General features: G+C 36.9%; 1 protein-coding gene across 1 annotated transcript in view; it reads left to right on the top strand.

Annotated features, from left to right (window-relative positions):
- The first annotated feature begins 1,571 nt into the window (after positions 1-1,571).
- Positions 1,572-16,405, top strand: part of THSD7B (thrombospondin type 1 domain containing 7B) — a 469,405-nt gene continuing 454,571 nt past the window's right edge. Inside the window, exon 1 of the mRNA XM_070957022.1 lies at positions 1,572-1,710. Within this exon, the coding sequence (XP_070813123.1) occupies positions 1,572-1,710 (139 nt within the window). The remainder of the gene's footprint in view (positions 1,711-16,405) is intronic.

The raw sequence follows: 16,405 nt of genomic DNA, 5'->3' as shown, positions 1-16,405 counted from the left end.
CTTTAAACTAAGTACAGTCGTTAACAATTAGTAAGCTTAAAGAAAAACAATAAAATTATGTGATTAATCTTTTTGAATATGAATCCATTGCTAATGGTTCAGTAACATTTTATTAGATAACAATTTTCCCTTTTTGGATAAAATAAGACAAATAGCCGGTAGCAAATAGAATGTTAAAAATAAATAAATACTTGCAAAATTGAAAAAAAATCCCCATGAAATATAAAATATCGGGAAGTTTGACCTGTGTTCATTTTGCTCTTGCAAAAAAAGCTTTTTTCTTTTTGTTCTCCCTTTACACAGCACATTTTTTGACATTCAAGATATGACCATTTGCACTTTACCTTTATGAGAAATCTAAAAAGCTAGTGGTGATTTTTCTTTGACAAATGTGAGATTCATCACACAATCAGACAATCCTTTTTTTAAACAAAGGGAATTAATTCAAGATATAGGTGTATATAGGTCAATGCTACTTTGGGAACTGAGAGTTATAGTCAGGGGTTGGTGGGGAGACATCTTGAAACAAACATCAGGAAAAAAATGAAGTTTATCGTGATTATGATTTAGATGATTTTTTTTCCTTCTCAGTGTTGGTTGGCAATCACTTTATGACCAAAAGAAGCATATTCAGGCATGCCTGGATGATGTAGAGTGGATGAGTCCACTTTACAGTAGCTGAGAGTATATATCGGGAAAAATGTGGGTGTTTTCTTTGTTTTATAAATGCAATATGACTATTTTAAGACTGATATTATACTTTTTAAGGCTGTGCATGATTCCAAAATGATCTGGAAGAAGCACTTTTGATCCTCTTAGGAATACAACATGCTGCCTGAGGAATTCTGGGAGTTGAAGTACACATACTTTAAAAGGCGCTGAGGGTTAACACTGTGTTAAACTATTGTGATATTTTTTTTCTTTCTTTCCCAGGCTTCTGCCTGAAAAAGAAGTGCTGCTGCTTTAATAACCACATTAATTCAATGAACACATTCCTTAAACCATCCTCATCTTTTTCTGAAGCTCATGTGGAAATCTTCACAAAGGTGGATTAGCAAAGTGCAGGCCTCTAATGTTTTTAGAAATATGCGCCAATCTAATAGTTTTCATCTGTAGCCTACTTCAAAACCCTGGGGAGGGGGGTCGTTACTTGCTATTATTGTTCAGTAATCATGGTGTGAAGGAGCTCTTTCCACCAAAAAAAGACTTAGTAATTGTATGCAGCCTTGGAGCATCCATTCATATCTTGAAATGGAGACACAGGACTTATCCTGAGTATCACAGGTGGTTCTATAAGAACATCTTGACATATATTTTGAATTGGCTGGATGACTAAATTTTTGTTGGGCAACAACTCTTCATTTTAATTCCTAAGGACATTTCTTTTTTTAAAAAAGGAATAAATGGCAGCAAGCAGAGACTAAGCACTTTCCTGTATCTAAATTACACCAAAGCCCTTTCTTTCTAGGATATGTTTTAAAAAAATGAATTGATGACTACATTGTTTAACAAGCTTTTGTTTCTTTCATTTTTAGGCATAGTGAAGTGAACTGGATTGATCTTCATGAAGTATGTTTCTGAGGGATAGCTGGTTTTGTGCTCGCTGGGCATGGAAAAACATGAAAAAGGGCTTAATAGTCCTTACCTTCTTCCTCTTGCACGCTTCTGATTTGGAAGGTAGAACGTCACCTCCCTTTGTCTGGAAAACAGGTAGGGATAAATGAATCCTAAACTGATGTTTACAACTTAGACAATTCTGGATTCTTCAATCATTCACAAGGTTGGATCATACAGATGTTTGGAAAGCAAGGAGACATCACTCTTCGTGTAGCCAGGTGACATGTGAGTCGTCTGCAGCCTGGCTTTTACTGCATCTAGTGATGGATGGAGGAGGTTACCCCTCTTGATTTTTCCTGAGTGCTTTCATATAACAGTTCACAGAATCATAGAACTGGAAGGGACCTTAAAGATCTTCCAGTCCAAGCTACTGCTCTATACAAGAACCATTACAACATCTCTGCCAGATGCCCATCTATCTAGTTTGAAGGCCTCCATTAAAATTCATCACTTCAGGTGTCAGTCTGTTCCACTGGCCAACAGTTTATATAGTCAAGAAGTTTAATTTTTCTTGAAGTTTTAATCTATCTCCCCCTCTGGGGCAATAAAGAATCAGTCTACTCCTGCTACTATATGACAGCCATTGAATATTTGGAGACTGCTATATCTCTCCTCCCCTCAAATGATCTCTTCTGTTGTCTAGGTGTGCCCAGTCCCTTTACCCATTCCTCACAGGATTTAATTTTTTGACCCTTCGCCATCTTAGTTGCCTTTCTTCGAACTCACTTCAGTTTGTCACTGTTTTTTGTGCATCACAATGGCTAGAACGAGACTCATATTCCAAGTGGAGTCTGACTAGAATTGAGTAAGAGCAAAACAATTCCTTCCTTTAACTCCAATATAGCATTTAACTTTTTAGCAGCTGCGTCACACTGCTGGTTCACGATTAGCTTATGATTGAGAATTAAACCCAGATTCCTTTCCTGTTGCCAAGCCAGATTTATCCTGTCTCATACTGGTGTCTTACAGTTTCCCTGTCCAGACCTGTATGTTTTTCCCAGTTAAATTCCATTTATTCATTTCAGTTCAAGACTCTCTAGATTTTTCTGACTCTTTTCTTTCTTCTGAGGTGTTAGTTGTCCCTCTCAGCTATGCTTCAGCTTGAGCTTTGATAAATGTCCCCTTATCCAAGTGCTGATAAAAAAAAACCTTATGAAAGACCCAGGACTCAAGACAAAGCATTCACTGTTTCCCTCCAAGCTGAAATGTAAATAGTGATGGCTTCTCTTTTAGAATAAGCAGCTACAAATAGGTGGAATAGAAGCAGCGTTATTGTGGTAACTAAAACTATGATAGTTACATCTATTTGTACGTGGAACAAGAAGTTAGATGAGGAGCAAAAACCTGGAAGAAAAGAAAATCATGTATTAATTTGTCAATTTATATTTTGAATGCAGTACAGGCGGGGAGTTGGGAAGAAAGAAAGCCGTATGCTTAAGCCATCATTTCACAATTTGGGTTTCAATAGCTAATCAAGTGCATTTTTATGTATAAAGGATTTTTGACAAAGAAAATAAAATGTACTTTTATGAGTTCTGGGTATTTCTTGGTTTTGCTAGGTGTGTAGTACAAAGGCTATAAGAAGCCCAACAATCCTCCAGAAAAGCTTTGGAAAAATAAATGTCTTTATTACATTTTTTAAAGAAATAGTGGTTCAAATATTGCTATGTGTTTTTAATTATAATATTCTGATAAAAAGGGATATAAAATCAATTAATAATAATGATATGGGGGTTCTTTCCTACAGAAGTTTCTTAATGCAGGGAAATACATCTTTCAAAAGGATGGAATGGGAAACAAGATAACAATTCAAGCATTTTGAATTATTTCTCTCTATCTATCTGCCTCTTATGTGTTGTCACTTGGGATATCCTGTGCTTTGGATCTGTAGTGAAAACATGCTTCAGGCACACATCTGCACCTGTCAGTGCCTCCTCAAAAAGCTACATTTTCTTGGTTGGGTGTTTCCAGGAAAGTATGTGTTGGATTTCAGGATGTCTAATGGTGCTGATTTGTGCCATGTATTTAGATGCAGTGGTGGGAGTCAGCCAGTTCGCACGTATTCGGGAGAACCGGTTGTTAACTTTCTAAGCAGTTCAGAGAACTGATTGTTGGAAGAAATCTTATTTTGTTTTTTTCCACTTTACAGGGCTAATCCTGTAAGGAAAGCAGGAAGGAAACATTCTGGTGTTGTTTCTAGCCTACTCTTTATTGCCCTGCTTACAGAAACTGCCTCTCTGGTTAACCCTTATTACATTGTAACAGCTAAGGTGTTACAACGTGAGTGACATTGAGTTGGCCATGCCCACACAGTCACATGACCACTAAGGCATGCCTATCCAGCTGGTCATTAGGGCAGAGAACTGGTTGTTAAAGTGGTGAATCCCACCACTGCTCAAATGTTATTATTTACCAAACAAAATTAAAAATTGTTTTGCCACATGGAGATTAGATGAGATTTCACTCTTGGTTAAAGTAAACATTTTCAGGACTCCAACTAATAGAAATTTCTTAATATTCTCAAATATAACGTAAAGATCATAAATGCTCAAAACAGTTACAAAATGAAAGGGAGAAAAAGAAGAAAGGAAACGTAACTAATTGAAAATGAAAACAAAACAGTATCTTTCAGGAGTACCTGGTGATCCCTCTATCTTCATTCTAAGCCACGAATATATTAACAGAAAAATGGATAGGAGAAAAGGAATAATTCAATTCAGTTCATTATTTCTCAATAGATTGTTTTAATGTTGCAACTGTTTGAATGTTCATCATTTATTTAAGTTAATTAACATGATTCCATATCGGGATCAAAGAATTTTCCCGTTCCAGTATCCAGGGATACTAGGAAGATAATAAGAATTCTTTGAACTTTTAGGAACAGTTTTGGAGAAAATATGTAAGGTACCGCTTCCAGAAGAAGCTAAAAAAGGCAGATTTCTATGTTTATAGTCTGTGAAATTTAAGGGTCTTGGAAATGTGTGTTGTTGTTCATAAAACATAAAGTATTTCTAGATATGTCTTCTACATAATTATATTGACCTTTGAAGATAAGCCTTCAAAGTCTTGAAATATCTCAGAAGATTTAAGGATTCTTTAAATGTTTTTAAAAATAACTGATTTTTGTTTTCATGGATGGTGTATTTAAGAATTGGAAAGAGCATATCAACAGCTGATTTGTGAATATATAAAATGTCTGGATCAGAATTTAAAAATCTGGTTTGAAAAAGTAGACCAAAATATTATTTTGGATTGGTTTTCTCCTTCAAATGCAAAATGTTATTGTAGTTAAACTGCCTTTTCTGCTACTGTTAACCAGGTGGACTAAAATTTGCCCCCCCCCCCAAGAAATGCATGTGGTTGGACATGCTGGTAGCCTTTGGATATTTGAGGTAAAATTCTGGCAGTTAATAAGCTATTCATTCTTTGTAGTTTTGAGTCAATATTATGTATTAGGGGCAACTAGGGTTACCATTTATGGACTAGGAAAGTCTAGATAAACTCTAGATTTCAGCAATTCCTAGCTCTTTTCTGCCATCTTTTCTGCTGGATTTCATAGTCCATATGTGATAGTCCTAGGGAAACAGTAATAATTGATTTATTGAATTAAGATTTACTTTTCTATTGAAGAATGGTATTCAAGGCAGCATATATTAAGAATGCAATAGCTAAAAACAAAAGAAAAAAGAAAGTTCAATTTAAAAAAAACTAAAAGCGCAATAAAAAAACCAAAATGACAGGCTGAAGACTTGTCTCCATTAAAAAAACATGCCAAGAAAGAATTCTGCTACATTATAATTACTTGGAGTTCAAAGATTGAGAAAATGTGATTATATTCACCTTAAATTTTTGATTCGCCTCATTCATTCAGTTCAAATGTCAGAGCAAAGCAGTGCTTTCAGAGGTTTTCAGTAAGTAAGGGTAGAATTTAAAAAGGAGAATGCAGCCCTCTAAATAGTGTGGCTAATTTGACCATATGCAGTCTGTTGCAGGTCTCTGATACCTTTTTAGAATTTGTACAGTTTTCTTGAATTGCAATGGGGATAAAAAGACTTGTGCACTGGTAGTTAAGTATGAAGTCCCAACACTTTTGGTAGCCTCTTCCAGTTACATGTCCATTTTAAATCCAAGACTAGATCAGATCTGGCCATTTTACAGCCCCCAGGCCTATCCAGCTCTTTGACTGTCCCTGTCTGACCTGTATAGATTATTTTTATTTTGAAGGTGACTGCTATTTCCGCCTCCCCCCCAATTTACTTATGTTCATGCATACAGTACATGCCTACACACTTTCACAGCTCTATTGGTTTGGCTCTCCACAACCATCCAGGTTTCTCATGTGGCCCCTTGGGAAAATCTATTGTCTACCTATACCCTAGATCAGTGATGGCTAACCTTTTCTGGACGGAGTGCCCAAAGCACGTGGGCATTCACGCAAATGCGTGTGCATGCCCAAACCCCCAAAATGCAATGCACCCTCCTGTGCATGCCCCCTGCCCCGTGCATGCACGTGTCCCCTCCGCATGCACCCCATTCACCCATGCATGTGCGTGAGGGCCTCCCTGCATGCGCCTCACACATGCACGCATGTCCCCTCCGCATGCACCCCGCCTCCCGTGCGTGCGCGGCAGAGACCCGACGACCAGCTGGCTGGTGGTAGGCACGTGCGCATGCGTGACAAAGCTGAACTGGGGTGACGGCTCACATGCCCACAGAGAGGGTGCTGCATGCCACCTGTGGCACATGTTCCATAGGTTCGCCATCACAGCTCTAGATGAAGCTATTATTTTCAGTTGTCTCCAAGCTGTAAACCAATTCTATGTGTGAGATTGGCTTGTTTTAGGTTTTGATGGCAAGGATGTGGGTTACCAGGATTTCTTATCAGATCACTAATGCTCTTCAAGTATAGCATGGTATATTATTCTTGTAATGACTATACAAAACATTATTTTGTGTTGATAAGAACTTAGTTTAGCCTAGTGTAAATAGAAATGTGTTGAAATACAAATTTTATAGAAATCCATTACTTTCTTTGGGTATATCTGATCATGTTTACACAGATGGACAATTGCCCTCTTTCAAATTAACTTTTGATATCAGTTATGCCTCATGTAGCTTTCTGGGGGTAATGTATTACTGACTGCAGTGTCATCCAAAAGAGCTTTAAAATGCATGCAACAAAAAAGTCTATCCTTCCTAAATTATTCCAATACAGTATATAAAGTCATACCTTGATATGGTACTCAACTTATCTTTCATTTTCTCCTTTCCACTGAAATTCACATATTTTATATGTGTAGATCAACATAGCCATTGACAAATGATCTCAACCTTTGACAGACACCTCTATCAAACATTTTCCAGCAGAATGTAATTGGGAAGCCTGCTGCTGCTAAAGGGCATAAAATAAAGATTTCAATTACCCTGGCTGAAAATACTTAGAATTGCAACTTTTATTTCTGGAGCTATTTTGTGTGGTCATCATATTCCTATGCTTTATCTCCATATTTGTGTTTTAGGTGAGTTAATCTTAGTTAAAGCCTAGCAAGAGAGTATTTTGGAAGTCTTGGCTCTGTGCTGTGTTTCCTTAAATGAGTAAAAAAATAAAATGTCTCAAAGGGAGTTTTTATTTTTTATCTGCATCCTTAAAGGCTAACTACTTTCCAGCATGTTTCAGGTGATGCATAAAATAATGCAATAAAAAAAATAAGATGTAGAGATTCATGTGAGCTTTTACAAAACATGAGAATTAAAAAATAAAACAGTACATTTGCATGTGTTAGGACAGATTCCTTTCCATAGATACCCACAGTTCATTTTCAGTAATGATCTAAAAGCAACTCTTATCCTTTTTTCTCTCAGGTTTTACAGGAAATATTAATTTGTTTTTAAAAACAGAATGAAACATAAAGGACGTTAAAGGTCATGCAGCTGGTGCTAATAGTTTGCCCTTTCTTTCCATACTGCAAAAGTCACCCTGATTAAAGTATTTCTGCTCTCATATAGGTATTTTAATGTAGACAAATTATCACAGTTTTGTTAACAGGAAAGGCCAGGGATTCCATCCAATTAAGTGAAACTCTTGTCCCTACTGCAGATGTTTTCATTCAGTTATTTAAATTCAATATATAGCTTTGAGAAGATTTGAAACCTGTACAGTTCAATTAGTTAACAAATTAGTACGTTAATTAATATGATCTATGCCTCATGGTTGTGTATTAAAAATTGGAATCCTATGCAATAGGAATCCAAAACAATCCATTGCTGTCCTTGCTCGCTGTGACCAATGCATCTCCCTGAGACCTGGTGATTTTCCCATCTATTGAACCTGAATATGATTTATATTTAGCCTAATTACTGAGGGAGCTGTGCAATGGGCAGCCTATTCCATAAAATGGGCAGTCTGAGTCATTTACCTTCTGACTCAGAACAGCCCAGAAGTGTGGAGAAGTGTGTTAATTTTAGGTCGAAATTATCTGGTCCGAGGAGTGACTGCCAGCTGTGAAAACAGTCAAACATTGGTGTAGGAAAATACTTTTAACTTTCATTGCTAGCTCAGGATCTAGGCTGGTATGAAGGAAGCTTGATAGATCAGCTTGAAGGGGGACTCTGAGCTGAAATACATCTCAAGCTTCTTCCCTTTAAGGCTCAACATAAAACAATCACACAGGCACAAAAGGATAGAGGAACGTTTGATATGTATATGCCATAGATCTTATGAAGAAAAACTTAAGAAGCCATTGTGCAAGAATTTCAACAACTGCTGGGTCAAGTGTGTGTTCTATTTATAATCAATGTTCTTACACTTTTTTCCCCATGTCTGTTCCACATAAAGGGCTAGAGTTGAGTGTGTGTGTGTGTGTGTGTGTGTGTGTGTGTGTGTGTGTGTGTGTGGTGGAGATATTGTTTACATTTGTGTTTTGGTAATAGAAAAAGACTGAGCTCTAGAATGAGGGAAGTTGAAGATGGAGAAAAAAATGGAAATCACTCTCTTTTTCTTCCTGGGGTGCTGGGGGCGGAGCTTCCTGCTGCCGCCGCTGCTACCGGTTCACCCGATCCATTTGCTCGATCCGGGGTGAACCAGTAGCAACCCACCACTGATTTGCAACCATTGCAGCATCTTGATGAACATGTGATCAAAATTCGGAAGCTTGGCAACTTGGTTCATATTTATGACTGTTGCAGTATCCTAGGGTCATGTGATTACCTTTGAGGACCTTCTGACGAGCAAAGTCAATGGGGAAGGCAGATTCAGTCAACAACTGCGTTACTTATTTAAAAACTGCAGTGATTCATTTAACAACCGTAGCAAGAAAGGTTGTAAAATGGGCCCAAATTCACTTAATAAACATCTTCACTCAGCAACAAAAATTTTGGGCTCAATCGTGGTCGCAAGTCGAGGATTATCCGTAATATGCTTGCTGACTAGGGAATGGAGAGCTGAGAATGCTTGAAATAGCTATAGATTTTTTAAAAATAGCTTCTCTCTACTTTTTGTTTATATATAAAATCCTTGATTATTTTTTACCAGTTTTTTTTTTTTAAAAAAAGATTTTGCTTGACATGGAAATAACCTGAAATAGGAAGCTTACTCTGTGGTTTATTATCACTGAGTGCAGTAATCTTCACAAGCCGTGGCATATGGATATTTCCATAAAAGCATATAAGACACAATTATTTTTAAACGTGTCTTTATTGTTTGCTGTGATAATGATGTTTAAATTTTCCCTATTCTAATTATTCAGGTATATTGAGATACTGTGCTAATACGGTTTTGTGTTTTGTGAACTCTACATTTTCTTCTTTTCCTTGTATTTGGAAGCCAATATATTGATTAAATTAAGACTATGGATGTGAATAAGAAACAGACTTTTTTTAATCAAGATGATGAATATGCATGCCAGGAAACCTTTATACAGTTCTTCCATATTTATAGACTATTAAAACTCTCATGTCTGTCTCATTGTTTGTAACCTTCAGTTTGCTGAACTAATGCATCACAGGGTACAGGTAGTCCTTGACTTACAACCATCCATTTAGTAACCATTCAAAGTGACCACAGCACTGAAAAAAGTGACTTATGATCTTTTTTTCATATTTATCACCACTGCAGCATTCCTGTGGTCACATGATCATAATTCAGATACTTGACAACTGGCACACATTTATGATGGTTGCCAAGACATGGAGTCATGGGGGGCTACCCTTGAAAAGTTTGGAGACTACAGTTGGTCCAGAACGCAGCCGCGAGAGCTGTCGTGGGTGCACCTAGGTACACCCACATTACACCAATTCTCTGCGAGCTGCACTGGCTCCCTATTGGTCTCCGGTCACAATTCAAGGTGTTGGTTATTACCTTTAAAGCCCTACATGGCTCAGGGCCAGGGTATCTTCGAGATTGCCTTCTACCGCATAGCTCCCAGCGACCGGTAAGATCCCACAGAGTTGGTCTCCTCAGGGTCCTGTCAGCTAAACAATGCCGGTTGGTGGGCCCGTGGGGGAGGGCCTTCTCTGTGGCTGCCCCAGCTCTCTGGAACCAGTTACCTCCTGAGGTCCGGATCATCCCCACCTATTGGCCTTCCATAAAGTGGTGAAGACCTGGCTCTTCCGGCAGGCCTGGGGCCATTGATCTTGCTGTTGCGATCTGGCGAGATCCAGCCATGAATGGTGTGAATGGGTTTTAATTGTTTTTAATAGTTTAACTTTTAATGTTTTATATATGGTTTTTAAATGCATTGTAAGCCGCCTTGAGTCTTCGGAGAAAGGCGGCATATAAGTTGAACAAATCAAATAAATAAATAAATGTGATCACTTTTTGCAACCTTCTGACAAGCAAAATCAATGGGGAAATCCAGATTCGCTTAAGAACTGTATTACTAACTTAACAATTTCAGGAATTCACTTGACAAGAAAGGATGTTAAATAGGGCAAAAGTCTTTGCATAGTAGCCGAAATTTTGGGCTCAATTATGGTCGTAAGTCAAAGACAACCTATAATAATTTTTGAATCAATGTACTTCAAATGAGATAACTTAAAGAACGTGTCCAAAATCCAAGACCCATGACTCTTGTGAGATTGAAATTTGGCAGAGTTGTGGCCAATTCATCGCTGCTACGCTGTCATGCCACCACACTGCTGCAGTCAGTGATTGTCATTTCCAATGCTCCCTGCCAGCTTTCTTCAAGGAAAGTCAACAAGGAAGACGGCAGGAAGTCAAGTCACTCCCACTCCCACTGCTTTCTTGTACATCTGTGGTCATTCTGTTTCTCTATTTAAATAAATAAATCTGAAACAATGATCCAACAGGTCACGGGTTGTCTAGTTTTCAGCGAAAGCTCAGTACATTTCAAAGCCTATTAACTTAAGGGATGAATCCTTCTCTTAGAAATCAGTGAATTGTTATTGTCCGGATTGTAATGTGTGACTGTTGTACATGAAAGAAAGGTTATGATTAAGTTTGATTAAAAACAGTCAATTTTGTGGGATTCTGAAAAAAAAAATGTAATGGGAAGCCACTCACTGCTTCTGGGCAAGTGCGACTTGAAAGGTTGCTCATGAAAAATAACTTTACAAATTAGAACTTAATAAAAACTTTGCTGCTCCAAATGGTAAGCCATACTCCCTATGCGATTAGTGGTTTCATTTCTTTCTCAGCAGTTGGGTAATGATTATGGCTCCAGATGCTGCAGGACTGATAAAGAGATTGATTAATTTCACTCGAAAGGGCATATGTTCAAAGAGAATCCAATTGGAACACCACGAAAGGAGGGGTCTGACATCCTTGCAGCAAAAGAGTTTAACATAACATGGTCCCCAACTGTTTCTTGAAAAAGATTGCACACTATTATTCATCCACTCAATATATAAAATGCTCCATTTTATGCTAAGCCAAGCTAGACATATCATTCCGAGTTGTTTATGCTGACTTAATCATCAAAACCCCATGGCCATACTGACAAGGGCCATCAGAGACAGAATGAGTGCTTCTGACCTGGCCTAAATATGCAAATACACTTGCTTAACTATATTAATTAATACTAATTATATCTGCACATTTATCTTTCTTCACCAGACAGATACAGTACAGGAACTGCAACTATAGTTCCTGTGAATTGGTGCATTTTAGGTATTCTTTTGAAACTGACATTGTGTGCAGCTTATTGCCCCTATTTATTGAGTGCCCTTGTACCAACTGAAAGGCAATGCAAAGGGTTTTTTCCCCCTGTTGCATCTCCTGTGTTCCCCTCCAAATGCGTTCTCAAAATGTTGGGGGATTTTCAGAACCAGAGGTGAGATAAACGTAGGATTTAGGGAGTAGAACCACAGAAAGTTTTGAGTGAATGGAAATTTGTTTGAGTAGGTGACCATTTGTGTGAAGTCCACATCTACTTCTGACTGTTGGGCTATTAATAAAATAGACTGAAGTATTAATCCAAAAGTTCTTTGTCCATTCTAAGGACGTTGTGGCTAAATCTGCTAATGCTAAAGTTATAAATATAGATGGGGTTTATGAATTAAGGGAAAACAGCCACACGCCGTTTGTACAGCTTTGCTAAATATTATTGGATCACAGGTCCATGAGCACTATTTAGATTTATTACAGGAACATTAAAACCCATCCAATGCATAGGATATACAATAGTAGTGTGATCAGAGACAGAACCAGCTATCTTCAGCTCCCTGTAAGCCATACTCTCAAGAAAGTAATTTATTTACAAGATGAAGAGATATGTGTAAATACGAATCAGATTACTGACATGCATATCCCCATATAAATATATTTATGAAATCAAGTATACTCCAGCGTAGACACACAGTGCAGCTTAATATATTTAGCAAGGCCTGACATTGACGTAACTTTGGCTCATTATTTATCATTATTATATCAAGGGTACATCCAATTATACAAATGAATGAAGGAATAAATTATGCACATTCCTGGTATAAACAAATAATTGCAAAAAGGTAGAAAGGCATCTATAATAGTAAACAAGTACTCATGTTATGGACAAGTGACTCACAAAATCTTAAATTTACCCATAAATCAGAGGTGGCAAAGTTTGATTCTTCTAATGCTGCTGCATTTTATTGTCGTCGTGTGCATAGTTTGCTATGTTGACTTGGGACCATGGAGACAGAATAAGACCTGATATTGCCTAACATTAATATTGATGGTAGAGACATGGGTAGTAGAAATAATGCATACTAGAGAGTCACTGGTACAGTGTAAAAGTAATAATAAAACTACAATAGCTAGTCACTTCTAGAATAATTTTGCATGTAGAGTATTATAGGTAAAGCAAAGGTTTCCCTTTCTAGTACTTTCCGACTCTAGGGGGCGATGCTCACTTTTGTTCCTTAGCTGAGGGGCCAACGTTGTCCAAAATACTTCCATGGTCATGTATCTAATATGACTATATGTTGAGGCTGTTATCTTCCCACCAAAGTGGTACCTATTTATCTATTTGCATTTGCATGCTTTTGAACTGCTAGGTGGGCAGAAACTGGGGTAAGTAATGGGACTCACTCACTCCATTGTGCAGCACTCGGATCTTGAACCTGGTCTCTCAGCTTTCCAGCTCACAAGCTCAGCTTTTTTAACCGCTGAGCCATTGTGCCTTCGTAAAGTATTAACAAACTGTATGGCAGTGATAGTGAACCTTTTAGGCCCAAACCGGAAGGCGTGCACCAGAGCGCCGGAAACCCGACAACCAGCTGGCCGGCATGCATGTGCGCCTCGGAAACCCAACGTCCAGCTGGCTGAGCTGGGGCAACTGTGCCCGTATCCACAGAGAGGGCTCTGTGTGCCACCTCTGGACGCGTGCCATAGGTTCTCCATCACTCTATGGGAATGAAGGAAGTTTACCTTTCCCGAAATAGAAACAGAACCTGTATGGTTGTGTCCGTCTGTAAGAATCACTTTAAAAAAAACAAAAAAACCAACAACCCTATTTTGAATGGGTGAAATGGAGTAAAATTGCATTTTCCTTGCATTTGGCTATTCTTCTAGTCATAAGAAGCAGGAAAGAAAGCACTCACTAGGTGAAGCCTAGGAAATAAGGAAATCTCTTTTCCAAATGTTTAAATATTCACCTGATAATATCACTAATACAAATTACTCTTCTTGGAGACTTTTAACAATTTAAGGATTTGACTTTAATAATCATATTTTCCAGAACATTGATATACAAGCTATATCAGACTAAAGCAGAGTGATCCAATAGTTGCAATAATCCATAGCTTAGCTATGGGCTTGATGTGATAGTTAAGGGCTTTGATATATTGCTTGGAATCTTAATCTATATTTTATCTGTCAGCGTAATTTTTTTTTTTAGAATTTAATTTGGAATCTTAATGCTGAAATAAATGTCAGAACTCAATTTTGGTTTCCCCCTTAAAGTGTAATCTGTTTTGACTTTCTTTAATATAGCAACATTTTCTTTATTCAAACTAGGAAAAGGCAGCATTTAAATTCCATGTCAGGTATGTGATTAAAGTCCATTTCCTCAGCCCTGGTGCTATGTGTCATTTTCAATGCTTTCTTAATAGACAACTCATTTGCTTGTAACCTCTAGGAAGCCTTGAAAGGTCTTTAGTTATGATATTTTATGCATCTGGAAGATCTCATCATTAAATTAGTAATGAGTATTAATTAAACATTTCTTTCCCTGGTAACTGTCTCTGTGAAAGGAAGGCAGAATATGTGATCACTAGAATTTTAAAGTATGGAGGAATAATTAGAACCATTCTAAATCATTGTAGCAGGTCCCCTTCTACCCAACGTTACAGTCTCTAGGTTTGATTTAATAAGGGTCCTATTACGAGGAATATTGTGCTGTTTACAGTGGAATGTCTTTGGCTGGAGAAACATCAACCAACAGAACAAAACTCAGTCCTCTCTCCCTTGTGCAGAAAATCATCTTCCTTTTGATGATTATGAATAAATGCACTTTCTGGTGATATTTTCCTTTCTCCTATATCCATACCAAAAAACAACTGTTGTCTGCTCAGTATGGTCACTTTTCAAGCTGATCTTCACAGCTTTGTTCCAACTCTAATAAATTATTTGAGGATAGTAGGACTGCTGTTGGTTGACTGGATATATTTTTCTGGATCTGTATATTCTCCACAGTCTCTTAGCAACATCTGATGGAGTGTAAATTGATTTTTACTGGAACTGATTAAGGCTTTCTTTTATCAATTAACTGTCTTTCTTCTAACAAAGTAGTCAGTCAGGGTTAATAATATATTATCTTATTAATAGGGACATTTTGGGATGTTGAATTCTAGATTTCTCATAATGAAAAACACGATGAAATTATTTAGGTGTCATTCTGCTCAGCATTATATTGGTATATATCCTGTTGAAACAATAAAATTACAATATTTTCATGTTTAAATGTCTTAGTTTGAAAACATAGAATTATGGACAATTTTATTGCCTGGAACTCGGGAATTTTTTATTTTTTTTATTTATTTTTAATTATAAAAGAAGAATCCAGTGTTCGTATTAAAATATACTAACATGAAATATATTACTACAATGCATATTCTAGTACATAATTAAACTATCTGAATTTAATGCTCTGTTATGGATTTATTGTGCCTAATTTACTATGTACATTATTTACATTATATCTGTTAATGTATCAATTTCTGCATCATTAAAACATTTTAATGAATATTCTTAAAGTAGTGGACCCTGATGTTTACATAATTTTAATAAAATAAATAAAAAACTATTTTTGAATGCTTAGAATGTTATCTTGACTTTATGTTTGCCTTTATTTATTTATTTATTTATTTATTTATTTATTTATTTATTTATTTATTTATTAGTTCAATTTATATGCCGCCCTTCTCCGAAGACTCAGGGCGGCTTACAATGCACTTATAGCAATAGCCTTCATTCTTTTGTATATATCTGCTTATTAGGGCTTTTGGCCCCCCATAAGCGGTGTTTCTACAAAGTCAGCTTATTGCCCCCACAATCCCGGTCCTCAATTTACCTACCTCGGAAGGATGGAAGGCTGAGTCAACCTTGAGTCTGGTGAGATTTGAACTCGGATTAATTGCAGGCAGCTGGCAGCTAATTGCTACATAACAGCGCTTAGTCCGCTACACCACCAAGGCAGTATATCAGTATATGGTTTGTAAGATAAAGGTTGAAATTAGCTTTCAATTCTGAATGAATTTGGAAGACTATCACACATGAAGAAATCGACTCTAGCTCTCTGTTTGTCATTATTGGAATAATGCCATTATTTTGAAAATAATGTCTGTTTTTTCAGTCTTAATAGACATTTTAACAATATGTGATAAATGGCATACATTATTAATTCTTTCAGTGCTGGGTAGGGAAGTAGAATGTATCATGTGTTATAAGATGTACCCATTGCTTGATAACACTGCTTTAATGGTTCATTATGGGAACCCAAACAAGCTTTTTCCAACCTGCTGTTGGAAAATGCAGATGTATCAGAATTTATCATTAGCTTCACAGGGAAACATTATATACACCACTTTGAGTTGTACAGAATAAAGGTGTGATATAAATTCTAATAACAACAACCAGCACAACCATGTTTTTGGAAATATAGGTAGTTCCATAATGTTTATATATTTTAGTGATTTTAAATTGACTACTTTATCAGAAAATATTTTGGACTGTATTTTTGATTTTCGTTATCAAGTCAAGATATCTGATTTTAGTTAATAGCACATTTAATTCAAAAATATCTTCTAAATCTCATGAACAGCTTTTGTCGGGGGTAGCGTGAAAAGGAAA

Source organism: Pituophis catenifer, unplaced genomic scaffold (genome assembly GCF_029215685.1).
Source record: "Pituophis catenifer annectens isolate HBS135680 unplaced genomic scaffold, rPitCat1.0.hap2 SCAF_1, whole genome shotgun sequence".
In the NCBI taxonomy this organism is placed as follows: domain Eukaryota; kingdom Metazoa; phylum Chordata; class Lepidosauria; order Squamata; family Colubridae; genus Pituophis; species Pituophis catenifer.
This window is presented reverse-complemented; position numbering and strand designations above follow the sequence as displayed.